Here is an 18,024-nt window from a genome sequence, read left to right on the forward strand (position 1 = left end):
AAAGGATCTTTTGTATCTTTACAAGTACGCTAAAGAACAAGTTTGGTGGAGGTCCATTAAATGGTTAATGAAAGCTTGTTTACAAGTTTTTTTTTCTATTTTTAACTCAGGCGGCCCATAACAGGGGCCAAGTAAAATCATTTGAAAACAGTCTGAGAGAGGATTTTACAAGAATGCTACAGACCAAGTTTTGTGAAGATATATCGAGTAGTTCTTGAGCAGAAGTAGTTTAAGGTTTTTGTCTGTTTTTAGCTCTAGCAGCCCCAAAAAGGGTCTAACAAAACCATTTGAAATAGGTTAAGAGATGTCCTTGCCAGGATACTGCAGATCAAGTTTGGTGTAATTCAAATCCCTGTCCGCGTTTTTTATTTGTTTTGGATTTTTTAACTTTTTGGTGATGTATTCCAGACGACTTACAATGAGCGAATGCTGCTTAATGGGTAAAATAAGTGAAACAAACGCAGCATTAAAAACAAACAAGTACAATAAAACTGCGTTTTAACTTTTATTTTACAAATAAAATACATCATATATTTAACAATTCCTTAAATAACAAAGCTAAGTATATTGTATATGTATAAAATGGAACCTAGCCATAGATGTATACTTCGATATATCAGAAGAATTACACACAAAATTTGCATTAAAATTTCCTAACTCAGCCAAGTATATTCAAAATTGCAAAAAAGAAATCCTAAAAGCATTTTATTTCCCCTATGGTGAAGCTGTCATATAAAAGAACTTTTTGAATTTCATTTCACTGCTTGTCTATGTAACGTAGAAAGTGTTTAAACAATCTTCCAAGATCACTGGACTTCAGTTTGTAGAAATAGAAGCGGAAGACCATTTATCTTAAGACACTTATAGATATAAAACAAAGTAACTTTTCAAAATATGGCAAGGGTGCAATCAGACCCTAAACATTTGATCTTTCTTATGTTCTCAACACCATATATCTGAAAATTAAAACAACATTCCAACAACACAGTTAAGAATTATAAATACTGAACCCAAAGTGAAAAAAAGATCTGTAATAAATTCCAGTTGAAAATTCTTAAACACATATAAATGTATAGTTCTGAACACTAATGTTCCTAAACATCAATAAAAACGTATGATCCTAACCACTTATATAAACATATACCGGTAGTTTAAAACACTGTTATTAATGTATAGTTCTTAACATTTATATAAATGTATGGTCCTAAACTCTGATATAAACATATTTTCGAACACAAATATAAACGTAAAGCATTACAGTTTGAAAAAAAAACTTGTATTGCAAAAAGAAAATGTGATTGTCAAAAAAAGCCAAAGTTAAACCTAGCAAAAGCTCATTAATAACTAGCTATCACTGATATTTTGATTCATCTAATGACTGCATGCTTTTGAGAAAAAAATGTATCTAGAACAGAATATATCTGCAGGCTTGACATTTTAGGAAGGTCCAAGGGTACGGACCACAGGATTTTTTTGTCTAGAATTCGTGCAGGAGCGTTTTAAGCCATATCTAGGACTAAACAAAAATTGTTTTAAAAGTACTACATGTATATATCTGAAAATTATGTGCAGGCCTAGGCATTCAGTGCCTACCTGGAACTATGCCCATTGACAATGTTTATGTGTTCCTATGGTAACAAAACCAAGCTTTCAGATAGGAATATTCTGTTAAAAGGAACTAATCAGAAAACTCAATTAAATGTAAATATGGAGTCTATGGATATGTAAACTCTCTATCTAAAGTTTTAGGGAAGAGCATAACACATCAGTATCTTTAAAGTAAAATGTGCAGTGTTTAAGTTTGATAGTGGTCCATTAGCAAGCAATACAAGCAAGCCTATTTAAACTAAAATCTACATCCTTTACCTGGCAAGAATACATGATCTGCATCACAAAAGTGTTTCCTGTGGCCATGAAATAACAATCTATACCCAATTTGCTGCTAGCATTCTACTTTTCCTTGCCATTAAGAAGGTAAGTGTTCCCTGTAGCCATGAAATAACAATCTTAACCTAATTTGCTGCTAACCTTCTACTTGCTATTGCCATGAAAAAAAGTGTTCCCTGTAGCCATGAAATGACAACCTCAACTCAATTTGCTACTAACATTCTACTTCCTAATGCCATTAAAAACAAGAGTTGTCACTAATGGTGACAAATGCCCTCACAGCACCTTGACCTTTGACCTGGTGACCCCAAAGTCAGTAGGGTTGGTGTACTCATAAAGTATTATCAGCATGTAAAGTTTGAAGGTCCTGGGTGCAGTGATTCGTGAGTCAAGTGCCTTCATGCAAAAAGTTAACGTTGGCCCCTGTGACCTTGACCTTTGACCTGGTGACCCCAAAGTCAGTAGGGGTGGTGTACTCAATAAGTACTATCAGCATGTGAAGTTTGAAGGTCCTGGGTGCAGTGGTTCGCGAGTAAAGTGCCTTCATGCAAAAAGTTAACGCTTGCCCTGTGACCTTGACCTTTGACCTGGTGACCCCAAAGTCATTAGGAGTGGTGTACTCAATAAGTACTATCAGCCTGTGAAGTCTGAAGGTCCTGGGTGCAATGGTTCGCGAGTAAAGTGCCTTCATGCAAAAAGTTAATGTTGGCCCCTGTGACCGTGACCTTTGACCTGGTGACCCCAAAGTCAGTAGGGGTGGTGTACTCAATAAGTACTATCAGCATGTGAAGTTTGAAGGTCCTGGGTGCAGTGGTTCGCGAGAACAGTGTCTTCATGCAAAAAGTTAACGTTAGCCCCTGTGACCTTGACCTTTGACCTGGTGATCCCAAAGTCAATAGGAGTGGTGTACTCAATAAGTACTATCAGCATGTGAAGTTTGAAGGTCCTGGGTGCAGTGGTTTGCGAGTAAAGTGCCTTCATGCAAAAAGTTAACGTTGGCCCCTGTGACCTTGACCTTTGACCTGGGGACCCCAAAGTCAGTAGGAGTGATGTACTCAATAAGTACTATCAGCAGTGAAGTTTGAAGGTCCTGGGTGCAGTGGTTCGTGAGTAAAGTGCCTTCATGCAAAAAGTTAACGTTGGCCCCTGTGACCGTTACCTTTGACCTGGTGACCCCAAAGTCAGTAAGGGTGATATACTCAATAAGTACTATCAGCACGTGAAGTTTGAAGGTCCTGGGTGCAGTGGTTCGCGAGTAAAGTGCCTTCATGCAAAAAATTAACATTGTGACTAACGAACTAACTGACAGACAGTTGAAAACTAATATGCCTCCCTTCGGGGGCATAAAAACAAGTGTTCCCTGTAGCCAAAAATAACAATCTTAACCAAATTTGCAGCTAACATTCTACTTCCTATTGCCATTAAAAACAAGTGTTCCCTGTAGCTATGAAATGACAATCTATATCCATATTGCTGCTAGCATTCTACTTCCCCTTGCCATTAGTGATACAAAAATAAAGTGAAAATATGTGCAATTACTATACGATAAAGTATTCAGCATAAAGAACTCACTAAGGATCTAGTTCCAAAAATGTACACCTAATTATATAATTATAAAGTACTAAAAAATTCATAACAATGACTAAAAACACGAAAAACAAGTGTAAGATATGTACATGTATACAGTGATACAAGGCATGTCATGTACATGTACACAGTGATACAAGGCATGTCACGTATATGTACACAGTGATACAAGGCATGTCACGTACATGTACACAGTGATACAAGGCATGTCCTGAACACAAAAATACAGAAAGCTGGATATGTATACACAATGTCATGTATATAGTCTTAAATAACAGTGAGCAGTATATAAACAAGCATACATGTACAAAGGCACGAGGATATAGTAGAAGCATTGTAAATTTATCACTTGATTATTTGGGAACATGAAATACAAATACAATGGCTGAACGGAAAATTGTCATAAATCACTGAGCTTAAAGAACAAGTTACAGAAGTTCTCCGTTTCAACCTCTAAAAGTGTACCAAGAAATTACAGAAAGATTGCAATTTTATTTAGTAATTTTTGTACACAACATTTTTGATCAGTGTACATTGTTAGCAGTACAACTAAGAAGAAATAAGGATAACGCTTGCCTTTGATATGTGACAAGAACTGTGCTATCTAACCAAGATATAAAATATACATGTATAGTATTTTTATAAACTATCATATATATTGTATAACTGAATGATGTTCGTCTCTGTAAAAGGAGTGATTTAATCAGCACTCTTAACACTTTTAATATATAAACAAATAAGGAATTTTACCATGTATTGCCTTATCGATTAAAACATGTTTGCAAAATGACCTACTTTTGGCTATTCCGCCTAAAAAAGGAGTCCAGATAAGTATCCCTTCCTGGTGTAATTTGAACCTGTTAGAATGAAAATAGATTTTAGTTCTGCATGCTTTGTTGGCAAATAAAACATGTTTTTTCGTTCAGATGCTTTGTAATTCATCATTCAGGCCTTTGTGATAAGATTAGTATGCATCTGAACTCAAAACCATGTTTTATTTGTCAACAAAGCATGCAAGACTAAAAAAAATCTATATCCCAAACTGAAAATGATTTCAGGTGATATCAACCAATAAAACTGAAGTTTAAAGATTTCATGCAGAAGCAAGAAACCCAGAGTAGGCAGGACTAAAAAAAAATCTAAACATACTTAAACCAAACCTGAAGCAAATTTTAATTACCTGTTAAATTTCACACACTCTAATTAACTGGGGCAAATTAAGTTCTATAAGTCAAAGGTTTGTGACAGGCAGTAAAATATATATTACATCCACAAAAACGGTAAAATGGCCATTAGCCCTTCCCTATAAAAATTCATACATGTTAATTAATAAGACGTGTCGTCAAACATTTCTCCATTTCAATCCGGTATGTTATTAATAATTAATAGTACAGGTTTGTAAACTACCTATTTCTCACAAGTACTGATTTTTGATACAAAACAAACATCTGAGCCACGTCATCAGAAAACCAACATAGTGCATTTGTGACCAGCATTGATCCAGACCAGCCTGCGCATCCGCGCAATCTGGTCAGGATCCATGCTGTTCGCTTTCCTACAGAAAGGCATAAGCAAACGTCAAAAAAAATGATCTTGTTCAAAATGTGACGTTTTAACAGAAACAAAGCAATTGTACAATATTAACATGATAAGACATATTGCCTGCAACACATATATATTGCACATACTTTTATCATTTCAGTTAAGATGTAGCATTTATGTCAAAGCTGAATTGGTAGGGTAATTTAAAGGAAAGGAAATGAAAAAATAAATTTTCATAAATTACAAATATATTTTAACAAGGTACATTTTGACATGATGTAGCTCCAAGATAACACAAAGAAGTGATTATGCTAAGATTTATTTCAGATCTACCAGCTCTATCACAACATCTCCCTAGTACATTTATACAGCTATGTTTGGACCTGATTGCTTTGTATCTCTATTATAACACAATTACACACATACTGTGAAATAGTCATATTCTTGGGCAGATTAATTTTTGCAGATTTCATGGTTGATCCAATCCACAAAATTAAATCCAAAAGAAAAACTAAAATGCCCATTCATTTTATGTTCGAAGGCTGAAATCCTAAAATCTTTATCCAAAGAAACTAACTTTGACCAAAGCCACGCAATTCCACGCCCACAAGCTTAAATGATTTCACAATATGAGCCGTGCCATGAGAAAACCAACATAGTGGGTTTGCGACCAGCATGGATCCAGACCAGCCTGCGCATCCGCGCAAAGGCAGAATCAATTGTGTCCAGCATGATAAGGGTTGATACAAGCAACCTTGGTACAATCACATTATGATGGGCAAGAAAACATGGAACACTGGTTATATACATGTACTGTGTATAGGTCCCCCACATCCCCCATAAATACACATTAAAATACGGCATACAAATATATTTAACACAAACAGGAACCAAAATTTCGTGCTACACAGAAATTATGGATGCTAGATGGATTATAAACTTCAAAAGCAAATCCTTACATACTACTGTCTAACAACCCACCATTTATCCAATTATACATATGATGGAGATGAAATAAGGTCTGTTTTTATACAAATAAAAACAACCCCAGAAAAAGGTCATAGAAACTGGAACTTGCTTATGCTATGAACTTGCGTTTTTAATGGCATACATAGTGCGGATATCTTACATACATTGTATAATATATATGTCAACATGATTTTATGTAAGGCAACTAAATTTAATGTAAATTAAATTTAATTTACAAATATAAGCTATGTAGCACATAATTTTTTTTAAAGTTGATGAACTTGACATATATCCTGTAGCAACTGAGGATTTCATGAATAACTGCATGTTTATGAAATGCATTGAAGTGGTTCTTTTCTTAATTTCCAAACTGTACTTGTGAAAACAAAGAGATCAATTTCCTTATGCAGTCAGGATATCCATGACCACATGAAAACTTGTAACAACTACTTGTACCAAATTTCGAAAGCATTCAAAATCAGTGTTCAAAATAGTACATGTACATAATTATACACAAGTAGTGTGGTTACCAACAGTTCATCAGATTTAATGCCTTTTCTCACGTACACATATTAAATTTTATTCAATCAGAAATTTATTTGGTACAGCAAGCTGAGCGTAATGACATTTTGTTTTTCTTACTAACTCAAATTTTATTGCTTTTATTTACATTGTTGTAGTTAATATATAATTTGATTCAAGAAGAAAGAAACACAAATGCAAAAATTAAATTTGCAAAAATGAGTTTACCCTTGAACCACCAAAATTTTCACTCCCAAAAATAATCAGTTATACAGTAGGGAACATGCTGACATACAGAGTGGTGTTCTTCCAACTACTGTAACCAAGGACAAATCCAAAAGTGGGTGCAGGCAGAGCTCCTTATCTCTTTAAATCCGGCAAGCATACATTTTCCATAGCCGAAGAGTATTCAATCATTTCAGAGAAAACTTTCAGCTCTCTTTATGCCCAAAACTTTTATATCAATAGTATTTTTAATTGCAGTAATTAAAAAGCTATTAACTTTGTCAAAATTTACAAATTTTAAGATGCCATTATGTCATATATCCATGCTCAAATTATGTCAAATATATTCCAGACTACACATACCAAAAACATCCCACCCCCACAACCCCCTTTGAAACTGTGTGCCCCTTTTATTTAAAATCCTAGATCTGGCCCTGGTAACTGCATAAATAAAAGTCATACATTAATTTCTACTTAACCGTGTATACAAAGACATATATAAAATAGATACAATATAAACATAGCTTGCATACAATATCATTAAGGCATGCATTATGTTATGATATGTTTCTTAACTTATATCTGTTTCATCTTGCAGTCAAAACTGCCTCATTCCTGTATTTTCAACATGCAACTGTAAAAATCTGTTAAAAGATCACAGTGGTTTAAAGATTATACACGCTAGTTTAAGAACCCCTTATGCGACTTTAAGCTATGAAGAAAAGGCAGTTCACAATCAGTCTCATACAAGTATTACACTGTAATAAGTAATAAAATAATGGAATATTTGCCCCCCTCCCCACCACACACACCCCCTTTTTTCAAGGCAATTGTTTGAACTAGTCATTATCAGTAGCTAGTCCAGTTTTATTTACAACATATTTATAAATCTTTACTGCTTATACATATATAATGAAGACATTTATGTAACAAAATACAAGGTATTTTCAACAAACATTTTACTCGTTATTAAAACTGTATCTTACTAGCCTAACAATGACTAAAATATTGACCACGAGACCATCCTGATGTGGTAGGCTATATGTGTGTGTTTGCCAATCAGGAAACCATCCTCTTAACCAACATTTGTTCCCTGTATTTTTTCACATCTCGCTGTAGTGACATTGGCCAAACCTGGGGACCATCCTTTTAACCAATATTGGTCACCTGTTTTTTTTCTCCGCTTCATGTTAACAGGAATGTGTTTGTAACATGAAAACTAGGAATTAAGCTGTTAGTTATTCCAAAGCCAGTTTAAACTAAAAGAATCCATTTTCTCATTTTTACATTTCCTATTTAATGAGCACTGGCTTATTCTATGGAAATAGCCACATAACTGCTAGGGACCAGCCATCAGTTTTTCTATTTTCAAATTAGATTCTGGTATAATTTGTTCTATAAAAGGCCTATGCAGCTGGCCACATGAGAGCAAGTGCTGGACCATCTTTCTTAAAAACTGGTCCTCCGTTTGCAGCAGTTGACTTGATAACAAGCTGCCGTGACTTGTTGCCTAGGTTACACTTGGGCTGTTTACTGACTGTTACCTGTAGTTGTCTGTGATTTCTGAAATGTACAAAACAATCTACATATTTCTTTTTTCTATTGTTATGCTAATTATGTAATTATAATTATAAGGGGAGACTTTGGTCAGTTATCTCCCTTTCATACTCTATTAAAGTAAAATAGGTCCTTTCATTTGGATTACTCTGCTGTTATCGCTATGTTATTTGTAACAATATGATGCAAGTGAAGCTAAGATATTGATCATCATGACTTAATTTAATAATGCCTTCAGATGTATACTGATATACTGATTTGTAATTTTATAGGAAACTTTAAAATATTTCTTTAACTGATAGATTTTTCATTGGTAATGATAGTTTTGTGGGTACATTCACAAACGATATTTCAACTTTATCTCCAGATCTCCGGATAAAAGTTACATATGATTAAAATAGTAAACAGGTTTTGTTTAATTAAGACTACACCTGACCCATAGTGTATATGTTACATAAATTGCTTCAAAGGAAAAGATACTGTAAGATATGACCAAAGAATTGTTTATGGCACTGTGTACATGTGGATTTAGACTGTAAAATCTGTTTATTGAGTAAAATGCTATTTTTGTATGTAACTGTCAGTCACCCATCACTCTCCCAGGATCACTTACAACAGCTACACAATAAACTAACACTTAACAGTCACAGATCAAAGATGGTGAACAAACAAACTGTCAGTTGTTACTAAGATTGTTTTTTGCCTGCATGAAAATCTGGACCTGGGCCTGAAAGCGTCAGATTACAGATCCATGGGTTTTAAGATGGATCTTAGACCTGTTATCTGACGCTTACAGGTCCAGCTCCAAAGTTGGATCCTCGTGCTGCCAAAAACCTTAGTAAAGACTGTAAGGTGGCAGGCTATAGTGTGACACATTACAGAAACAAAGACATTCAACTGCCAATAAACTACACATTACCTCTGCCACTGTCTTGCCAATATTCCTACAACTGCCAATAAACTACACATTACCTCTGTCACTGTCTTGCCAATATTCCTACAACTGCCAATAAACTACACATTACCTCTGTCACTGTCTTGCCAATATTCCTACAACTGCCAATAAACTACACATTACCTCTGCCACTGTCTTGCCAATAAACTACACATTACCTCTGCCACTGTCTTGCCAATATTCCTACAACTTCACCCACTCTCTCCTCTTTACTAGGTGTATGTAAACACACAACAAGGTCATTGCCATCAGTCAGGTGAAACACAATTAACTGGTCCGCATCTGGACTAATCGTTAATCCCGACAACTGTAAATAGTTCAAAATTCAACAGTAAGAGATAATAGGTGTTATGATTTAAGTACAATATGTCAGTCTGTCACAAACATATCCAAATAATATGGTACCGTATATTAAAACCATTGCTGTTATTATAAATTTTCTCACCTATGCTGAAGTGTGAAATTTTAGTTTTATAGATTATTCTAATTTATTCTAACTCAATTGTGATGAAACCTTCAAGCTTATTTGAACCACTCACAAGTCCGCTTTCTGAAAAATCAGCACTGGAGTCATAAGATATGGTTCAGTTTTTGGCTATTCAACTTCACACTTGCCCTAAATTTAACCAAATGTAAGAGTCTTCAGACAGACTTACCTCTTGGAATGGTATAATTGCTCTCATCGGCTTATACTTTTTCTTCGGGTCGAGTTTATAGATCCCCTTGTCCGTCAACACAACAGCCCTGTCTGCACACTGGTTGTGTTTGTTTACCTAAAAATAACATTATATTGTAAGTAGGGCACGAGAAGTGATGTGATATTATGTAATGCTAAATACCATTCCTGTCACTTATTATTCCTAATAAACTGCCAGATTTTACAAACTACACATATCTGAAACAAGAAACTAGAAATGTTTCTACTGAACATGGGTGTCCCATGAAATACCATCTAAGTGTATGATCTATAAAGAAATTACCAGAACAATTTTTAATAATCTGGGAATCCAAATATTGTAATAAATTTGTTCACAAACATACAGTTGCAAGTCGATATCTCAAAATCGCTTATCTCAAAATACTGTAAAATCATTAAATTTCGTGGGCATGAAATTTCGTGGTTTTGGTCAAAACAGCAATTTCCTGGGGATATGAATTTGTGGATTTCAACTTTTGAACATGAAATGGATGGAAATTTTACATGTTTGTTGGGATTAAATTTCGTGGACTGACTCAACTATGAAATCCACGAAAATTAGGCCCCCACGAATATTAATGATTTCACAGTACCAGCTATCTCAAAGACATTTTCAAGTCCTGTCCAGATAACACATGCACAAAATATCCTTTTATTAATAAGTCAAATTTTGGTTATCTCGAAGTAAAATGCCCCATACCTTGGAAAATCGAGATACTGACTTCCAACTGTGTTTATCTGTCTTCATGACTCATTACTGTACAACCAAGAACATGTGAACTATGGAAATCCTAGTTGTAGTGTGTAGGATCAGACTGTTTTTGGTTTTGTTGGGTCAACATCGCACCAACACAATTATAGGCCATATAGCGACTTTCCAGCTTTGATGGTGGAGGAAGACCCCAGGTGCCCCTGTGCACTATTTCATCATGGGTGGGTACCTGGGTAGAACCACCAACCTTCCAAAACCCCGCTGGATGGCCCCCTGAATGAGAAATCGTGCCCCAGGGAGGTTTAAACCCCAAAACCCAGTGGGGGGCAAGTAAATCAAAGTCAGCGCCCTTAACCACTGGGCCCACGGAGGCCCCCGTAGGATCAGACAGAGAAATGAAACTATTAAGGATGTCAGATGGTAAGAACCCCCGGGAATACTGAGAATACACCCTTACTGGAAGAAAACCAAACAAAAATTCTAGTATTAATGCTAGAAAAACTTAAAGATTAAATGTGTTTTTTTCTTGGGTTTAACGCCGTTTTTTCAGCAGTATTTTCGTTATGTAAGGGCCGACGTTAACCTAACCGTGTTCCCGGTTTGTCCAGTAAAAACCCTGTTCCCAAAAGTAATCCCAAAATTCCCACATAAATCAGAGGTGAGGTCAAAGTCAGACCGATGTTTTTTTATAAAATGTCATGGAGAACATATGCCTGGCCAAGGATCGAATCAGACCCCGCAATTGAGATCTGCATCCCCCTATTGAGCTAACCCGGCGGGCAACGTCTAATGTGTTTTTCAGAGGGCAGAGAGACTACTTTTAGCCAAAATTACTCTCAGCCCTACCTTTTTACAGTATGGAGAAAATGCCCTTCGAGAATCCATCGTGTGATTCAACGTGTTCATTTTTGTGACAAAATTACAGTCAAAGGGGATTGTTTTTGTCTGAAATAGACAGAAATGTTTTCACTCTAAAAAATTGTACATTTTTAAAAATTTTGCATAAAACTTAATTGATTTTTTAAAAATTTTGTTGTTTTCGATTGATGCTTTTGTTTTTAAGACCCAGTTCATCACAAATATGTTACAATAAAAAATAACTTTAAAATTTCACCATTTTTCAAAACCCATGTTTTTCTTGTTTTAAAAAATCTTTGTTTTAAATGAATAAACTATTTGACACAATCAGTTTTTAAAAATTTTAAACCCAGTATATTTTAGCTTTTTTTTTCAAATTGTTTTAAAAGTTGCTTTCTTCCTCCAAAAGTTTTTTACTAAAAGCTATTTTCCTAGCAAAAAAATAACATAAAACACAATTTCTTTAAGAATTCAGATGGAAACTTATGCCACATTACCTGGCAAGGAAATTTCCCTTTCCCCATTTCCGTTTTTTCCCCTCTGGCCTCTGGCCTTTGAGAATGTCGTTTTCCCGAGCATTTCAACGCGTCCTGGCCACTTTCTGGGAAGTTACGCAATATAGTTTGCCCCCCACCTGAAAGTACACATACGAAAAAAAGACATTATTTACTTTTTTTTTCTGATGGTCAGACATTTTCCATAATGCACACATTGCTTAATCCTGTAGTTAATTTTTTTTCAAAAATATTACTATTAACCCTTCCCCTGCTAAATTTCTAAATGAACCTGTCCATTTTTCGTTTGGGGACAGTACCTTAACTGTTAAAAGGGGTTGCATCCCAAAAAGTACGACAAATGGTAACAGGCAGTTTATGATCAGACTGCATGGATGTGCAGGCTGTTATGCCCTTACGGGTCGCAAAGCAGAATCATTGTGTCCAGCAGAAAAGGGTTTAAACACTAAAAATACTGAACTCAGCTTAAATTTGAAGAACTAAAAAGTAAAACTTTTAAAATTTTAAACCTTTCACATCGTTTTTCCCCCCCTTCTTGCACTTGCACTTTTTAATCAGTTAATCCTTGCCTGCTGGTGGCAATGATTGCTTTTGCGACCAGTGGACCAAGACACCCCCCCAATCCGTCTGCACTTTTCCCTATTCAGTCCATAAATTTTTCGTGAAATCCCTTTAAATAATAATGATGCTCCCCAAAATTGTATGAGGGCCAGTCCATTAAAAAATTTTTGGGGGGTAAGGGTTTTTTAAGGGCGTGAAATGTTGTGCTTTTTGGCCAAAAAATGGTTTTTTAGGGTATGTATTTGGGATTTCAAATTCGATTAAAAAATGGGAATAATGTTGTAGAGATTTAATTTTATGGATTTACAACCAAAAAAATAATTTGCCTGTGATTTTTAATGCCCTGACATTTTATCATTTTTATCATTAAAATGTAAAAATATATGGGGTGCGGAAAAAACCAACAAGTGGGTTTGCGACCAGCATGGATCCAGCCCAGCCTGGCATCCGCGCAGTCTGGTCGGCTCCATGCTGTTGCTTTTAAGTCATTGGTTTGGGAGAAACTGTTAGCGAACAGCATGGATCCTGCGGTCGCAAACCCCTATGTTTGGTTTCTCATGGGAGGGTCATATGTCTATCAAAAACAGTCTGTTTTTACATCTAAAACATAAAATGTTTATGGTATGGGGAAAAAAATAACTTCCGACAACATCAACAGCATATGACCGTGCCATGGGAAAAAACCAAAAATAGTGGGTGTGCGACCGCTGGTCCAGACCCGCCTAGCATCCGCGCAGCTGGTCGGATCCCTGCTGCCGCTAACGTTTCTCAACTCCAATAGGCTTTAAAAGCGAACAGCGGAGCCCGACCCGATGCGCGGATGCGCAGGCTGGTTGGATCCCGCTGGTCGAAACCCACGTGTTGGGGTTTTCCCCGGCAGGTCATATATTAAACATATCAAAAGTGTAAAAATTTTATTTGTTGTGTTTTTAAAATCTGAAATTTCGCTATAAAAACCCTCTTTGCTGGAACCCGCCTATTTCACATGCACAAACTTTTTTTAAAAAAAGGTTAAAAGGGGGGTTTTGAAATGCTTCCTCTGCCAACCTTATAACCCAGTTTTTTTAAAAAGAGTTTACTCCTTCCTTTTATTACCTATTTGGGATTCTTCAATTAGCTACCCCCTTCTGTTAGAACTTTAGGCGGCGGCGGCCATTTAAGCTCTTCCCCTAATCCCTCATCTTTTTCCATTTCTGAAACAATGAAATCTCAGGTTGTGTATAAATGAAACTAAAAAAACAAAAAAAATTTGGCCGCCTGAGAAAAAACTAGGCGTTGGCGACCACATGGATCCCGGGCCCGCCTCGCATTGCGCGTTGGTCGGATCATGCTGTTCGCTTGGTTTCTCTAATTGCAATAGGCTTTTAAAACGAACAGTCGGATCCAGTGGTCCCCCAAAACACTATGTTGGTTTTTCATGGCGCGGCTCATATGATGGTGTCTATACCATCTAAGGAAAAACGCTTGTAATCTATTCTAACAGCAAAAATTTTTCCCGTCTTACCACAGTACTAAACAAGCAGACAAAAATTTTCCCCCCGAACCTACAGAGGGCCCTTTTCTTTGGGAAAAAAAAATTCAAAAATAAAAAAAAAAAAAAAAAATGATTAATCCTTTTAAATTAAATTTGGGAGAAATCCCCAAAAAATTGTCGAAAACGTTTTTAATTTAATTGGTTTTTTCATCCACTACCCGTTGTGTTGTCACTTAAAATAAATTGGGATAAGGGACCTATTCACTTTTTAAGGTGGACGAACAAAAACCCAGTGTGTCTCCCAACATTATCTACGGGCACTCAAGCAGACTTGGCCCCTCTGCAAGCAGTGGGAAGTTATCCCCCCCCAGGACAGAGGGAAAAGGTCTAAAACATCGCACTTTCCCCCTCTGCCCCAAAAGGCTATACCCCACTTCTTTTAACAGAAAAAGCCTATTACAGATTTTTAAAAATGATGACATCTAACCACTGTTTTGCAGAAACATTCCAAACATTATAAAACCTCCATGAAACCCACTTGAAGAGATCTTGATCTGTGAATTTCGCGAAGTTTGTAGGTCGGAATCTTACATGATGAAAAGATCGCACGCTCGCTTTTCCTTCCTTCTTGCATTGCCCCACGCCACATCTTAATAGAAAAACTTTTGTTAACCGACCAGGGAAACACTGGAATAGAAGTTAACAGTAAAGTAAAATCCGCAAAACCATTGATCTTAGGGAATCGACATACCCCATATCTTTAAATTGGTGAACTAGGCTCCCCTAAAATTAACCCTACCTAGAGATGTGCATATAATCATGCATGTCAAAAAAAAAAAAAAGGTACTGTAAAACTAGAAGCCAACGGGCAACATGTCAAGCTCGCCCTCTGACCCCTAACTGTGACCTTGACCTTTGAGATAGAGTCCGTCTCATTGAGTTAAACATCCATGCCAAATATAAACAAGCAAATTCGATGAATTGGTATCCCCCGCCGAAAGGGTTTGTATTGAGGAATGGCAAAAAGATATATCCGGCAAAAAGTTAAGGATGTTAATAAGAAGCAAATAATTTCATTAGTCAAAATCAATTTAACAGAAAACAAATGTTTAATTAAAGAGTACATAATAAATGTATGATACTTTGATCCTGACTAAAGAATTTATTTTGAATGGGATATGCTTACTGTAATAAGCTTAGCTTTTAAAATTAAATGCAGTTAATTGAAATGTGAGCTTGAAGTTTAACTGGAACGAAATGTTGTCTTTGAGTGGTTTGGCACCAGGTGTTGCTGTTTAACATGTACATTTGAACTTAAAAGAGCAGATGTCCTTGAGAGAATACAGGTAAGATATCTTGAACATGGCTGAGGGCAAGGTTTGTGCAGTCATAACATAACATGTAATGCTGAAGGTCTGAACATTTAAAAAAAAAAAAAAAAAAAAAAAGGGAATGGAAATATATATATCTATATAGATATATTTAGTTTAGGGGGTGGGGTGCAGAGGAACGGGGAGAACAAAATTTCACATGTTGATTATAATCATTGATTGAAAATCAAAATGAAAAAAAAAAAAAAAAAAAAAAAAAAAAAAGGTGAAGTTGGGTGGGGGGGTGGGGGGGCGGCAGAGGATGCATGATCAGTTGTGGGCATGACTGGGTGGAGAAGTGGGGTGGGGGAATGGTTCAACTTGAAAGGTTTGAAAAAAATCTAAAATAAGAAATGAAAAAAATTTTTTTTTGGGGGGGGGGGGGGGGGGGGGGGGGGGGGAAGGGGGGGTGGGGAGGGGGAGGGGGTGTGACCAAGGCAAGTGGGTGACCAGGTGTGGGTTCGCAACTTCACATGTTTATAATAAATGTTCACAGAAAAGAATGAAAGAAATTTAATGAAATTCTGCCAAATGGTAAGTTTGTTATGTACAAATATGTGGATTTTTAGACGATAAAAGGGCAATAACTCTGAAGTTACAAAAGAAATCCGTACAAAATTGTCTGTGCACAACCACATTATAGTGCTCTAAATTCTGTTAAAGTTTCAAAGTTCTAGGTCAAATATATCAAAAGTTATGATGCAGAAATTGCCACATCTATAGATCTATAGTACCCTACATAGTTAACACTAGAAACTTCTAAGGGCCATAACTCTGGTGTTACTTGGGCAATATGTCTGAAACTTGATGGGCCCCATAACCTCACAGTGATGAACATGTATATGAAGTTTGTTTGAAAAAAATCTAAAATAAGGAATGATTTTTTTTTACTTTTTAATTTTTTTTGGGGGGGAGGGGGGAGGGGGATGGGGGGGAGGTGTGTGATCAAGGTAAGGGGGTGACCAGGTGTGGGTACACAACTTCACATGTTTACAATAAATGTTCATAGAAAAGAATGAAAGAAATTTAATGAAATTCTACCAAATGGTAAGTTTGTTATGTACAAATAGTGGATTTTTATACAATTAAAGGGCAATAACTCTTAATTTACATATAAATCCGAATGAAATTGTGTGTACACAACCACATTATGGTGATCTAAATTCTGTTTAAGTTTCATAGTTCTAGGTCAAATATATCAAAAGTTATGATGCAGAAATTGCCATATTTATAGCACCCTATATAGTTAACACTAGAAACTTCTAAGGGCCATAACTCTAATGTTACTTGGGCAATCTGACTGAAACTTGACGGGCCGCAAGAACTCATAGTGGTGAACATGTATATGAAGTTTTAAATAAATATTCCCAACCATTTCCTAGATATGGCTCCGGACGGACGGAAAGACGGAAGGACGGACGGAAAGACGGACAACGCCAAAACTATATCCCTCCGACTTTCGTCGGAGGATAACAAGATTCGTCAATGCATGTCAGTTATGGGTCGGACAAGATCTGACATGAACTTTGACCTCCAACAGTGACCTTAACCTTTGAGATAGGAACCTGGGGTTTGCACAAGACACTCTGTCTCACTGAGGTTAACATTCATGCCAAATATAAACAAGATTCCTCAATGCATGTCAAAGTTATGGGCTGGACAAGATCTGACATGACCTTTGACCTTTGAGATAGGAACCCGGGGTTTGTGCATGACACTCCGGCTCACTGAGGTTAACATTCATGCCAAATATAAACAAGATTGCCCCATGCATGCCAAAGTTATGGTCCGGACAAACAAATCTGGACGGACACACACACACACGGACGCACATGCACCGAACAGCCATTTGTATGACTATGTCTTCCCTTCCACAAGCAGGCTCGACAAAAATCTTTTAATTTCAAGGGGATATTATTTTTGTAGTTTTGCCCAAGATGACTATTTCACGGCTATATCAATTTGTGGAATTTAGCTTCTGAATATAAAACAAATGGGGGTTGTATGTGTTTGTTGGGATGTAATTTCATGGATTAACACAAGCACGAAATACATGAAAATTAGTCTCTAGCGAATATTACAGATTTTGCAGTATACCTACTTCTGTCTATAATGTTTAATGATTACCAACAATAAATAGTGATTTGATCAGATCTGACTGTATGGATTAGTTGGATTGTATCATGTTTTTTTTTCACTTATGGATATAGAAAGTACATTACTTCAGCTCCACTTAGTAGGTGTTCTATTGAATTTCATTGTACACTGCCTTACAAAGCAAGATACAACATCTTTATAACAATATGCATAGTCACGGTGCGAAACCAATATTACCTTCTGAATGAAGAGTACAATATGTGGAATGTACTTGTCACGCTCCTCCTCCAGGGCAAATAATGTCTGGGGCGACCGTATGAAAATCTTTGACTTTCCGTACTTCACGTCATTAGCAAATCCCATAGCCTGTATGATAATTTTAGTTCCATCGTAGTCAGTACCGTGGAAGACAGGCCAGGTGTCCTTGGTGATCATCTTGTACCTGAATATTAAGTGATACAGTCTGAACTAAAATTCATAAATTAATCAAATTAAA

General features: G+C 36.3%; 1 protein-coding gene across 1 annotated transcript in view; it reads right to left on the reverse strand.

The window, feature by feature from the left end:
• Nucleotides 1–492: 492 nt before the first annotated feature.
• The window catches only part of LOC123532704 (unconventional myosin-Id-like), a 59,734-nt gene continuing 42,202 nt past the window's right edge, over nt 493–18,024 (reverse strand). The window contains exons 16-23 of the mRNA XM_053518227.1: nt 17,766–17,970; nt 14,671–14,710; nt 13,709–13,780; nt 12,009–12,145; nt 11,500–11,598; nt 9,901–10,017; nt 9,403–9,551; nt 493–8,295 (exon numbers count right to left, since the gene is read on the reverse strand). Coding sequence (XP_053374202.1) covers nt 8,139–8,295; nt 9,403–9,551; nt 9,901–10,017; nt 11,500–11,598; nt 12,009–12,145; nt 13,709–13,780; nt 14,671–14,710; nt 17,766–17,970 — 976 coding nt within the window. The 3' untranslated portion in view covers nt 493–8,138. The remainder of the gene's footprint in view (nt 8,296–9,402; nt 9,552–9,900; nt 10,018–11,499; nt 11,599–12,008; nt 12,146–13,708; nt 13,781–14,670; nt 14,711–17,765; nt 17,971–18,024) is intronic.

The sequence above is a fragment of the Mercenaria mercenaria genome, chromosome 11 (assembly GCF_021730395.1).
Source record: "Mercenaria mercenaria strain notata chromosome 11, MADL_Memer_1, whole genome shotgun sequence".
Classification (NCBI taxonomy): Eukaryota; Metazoa; Mollusca; class Bivalvia; order Venerida; family Veneridae; genus Mercenaria; species Mercenaria mercenaria.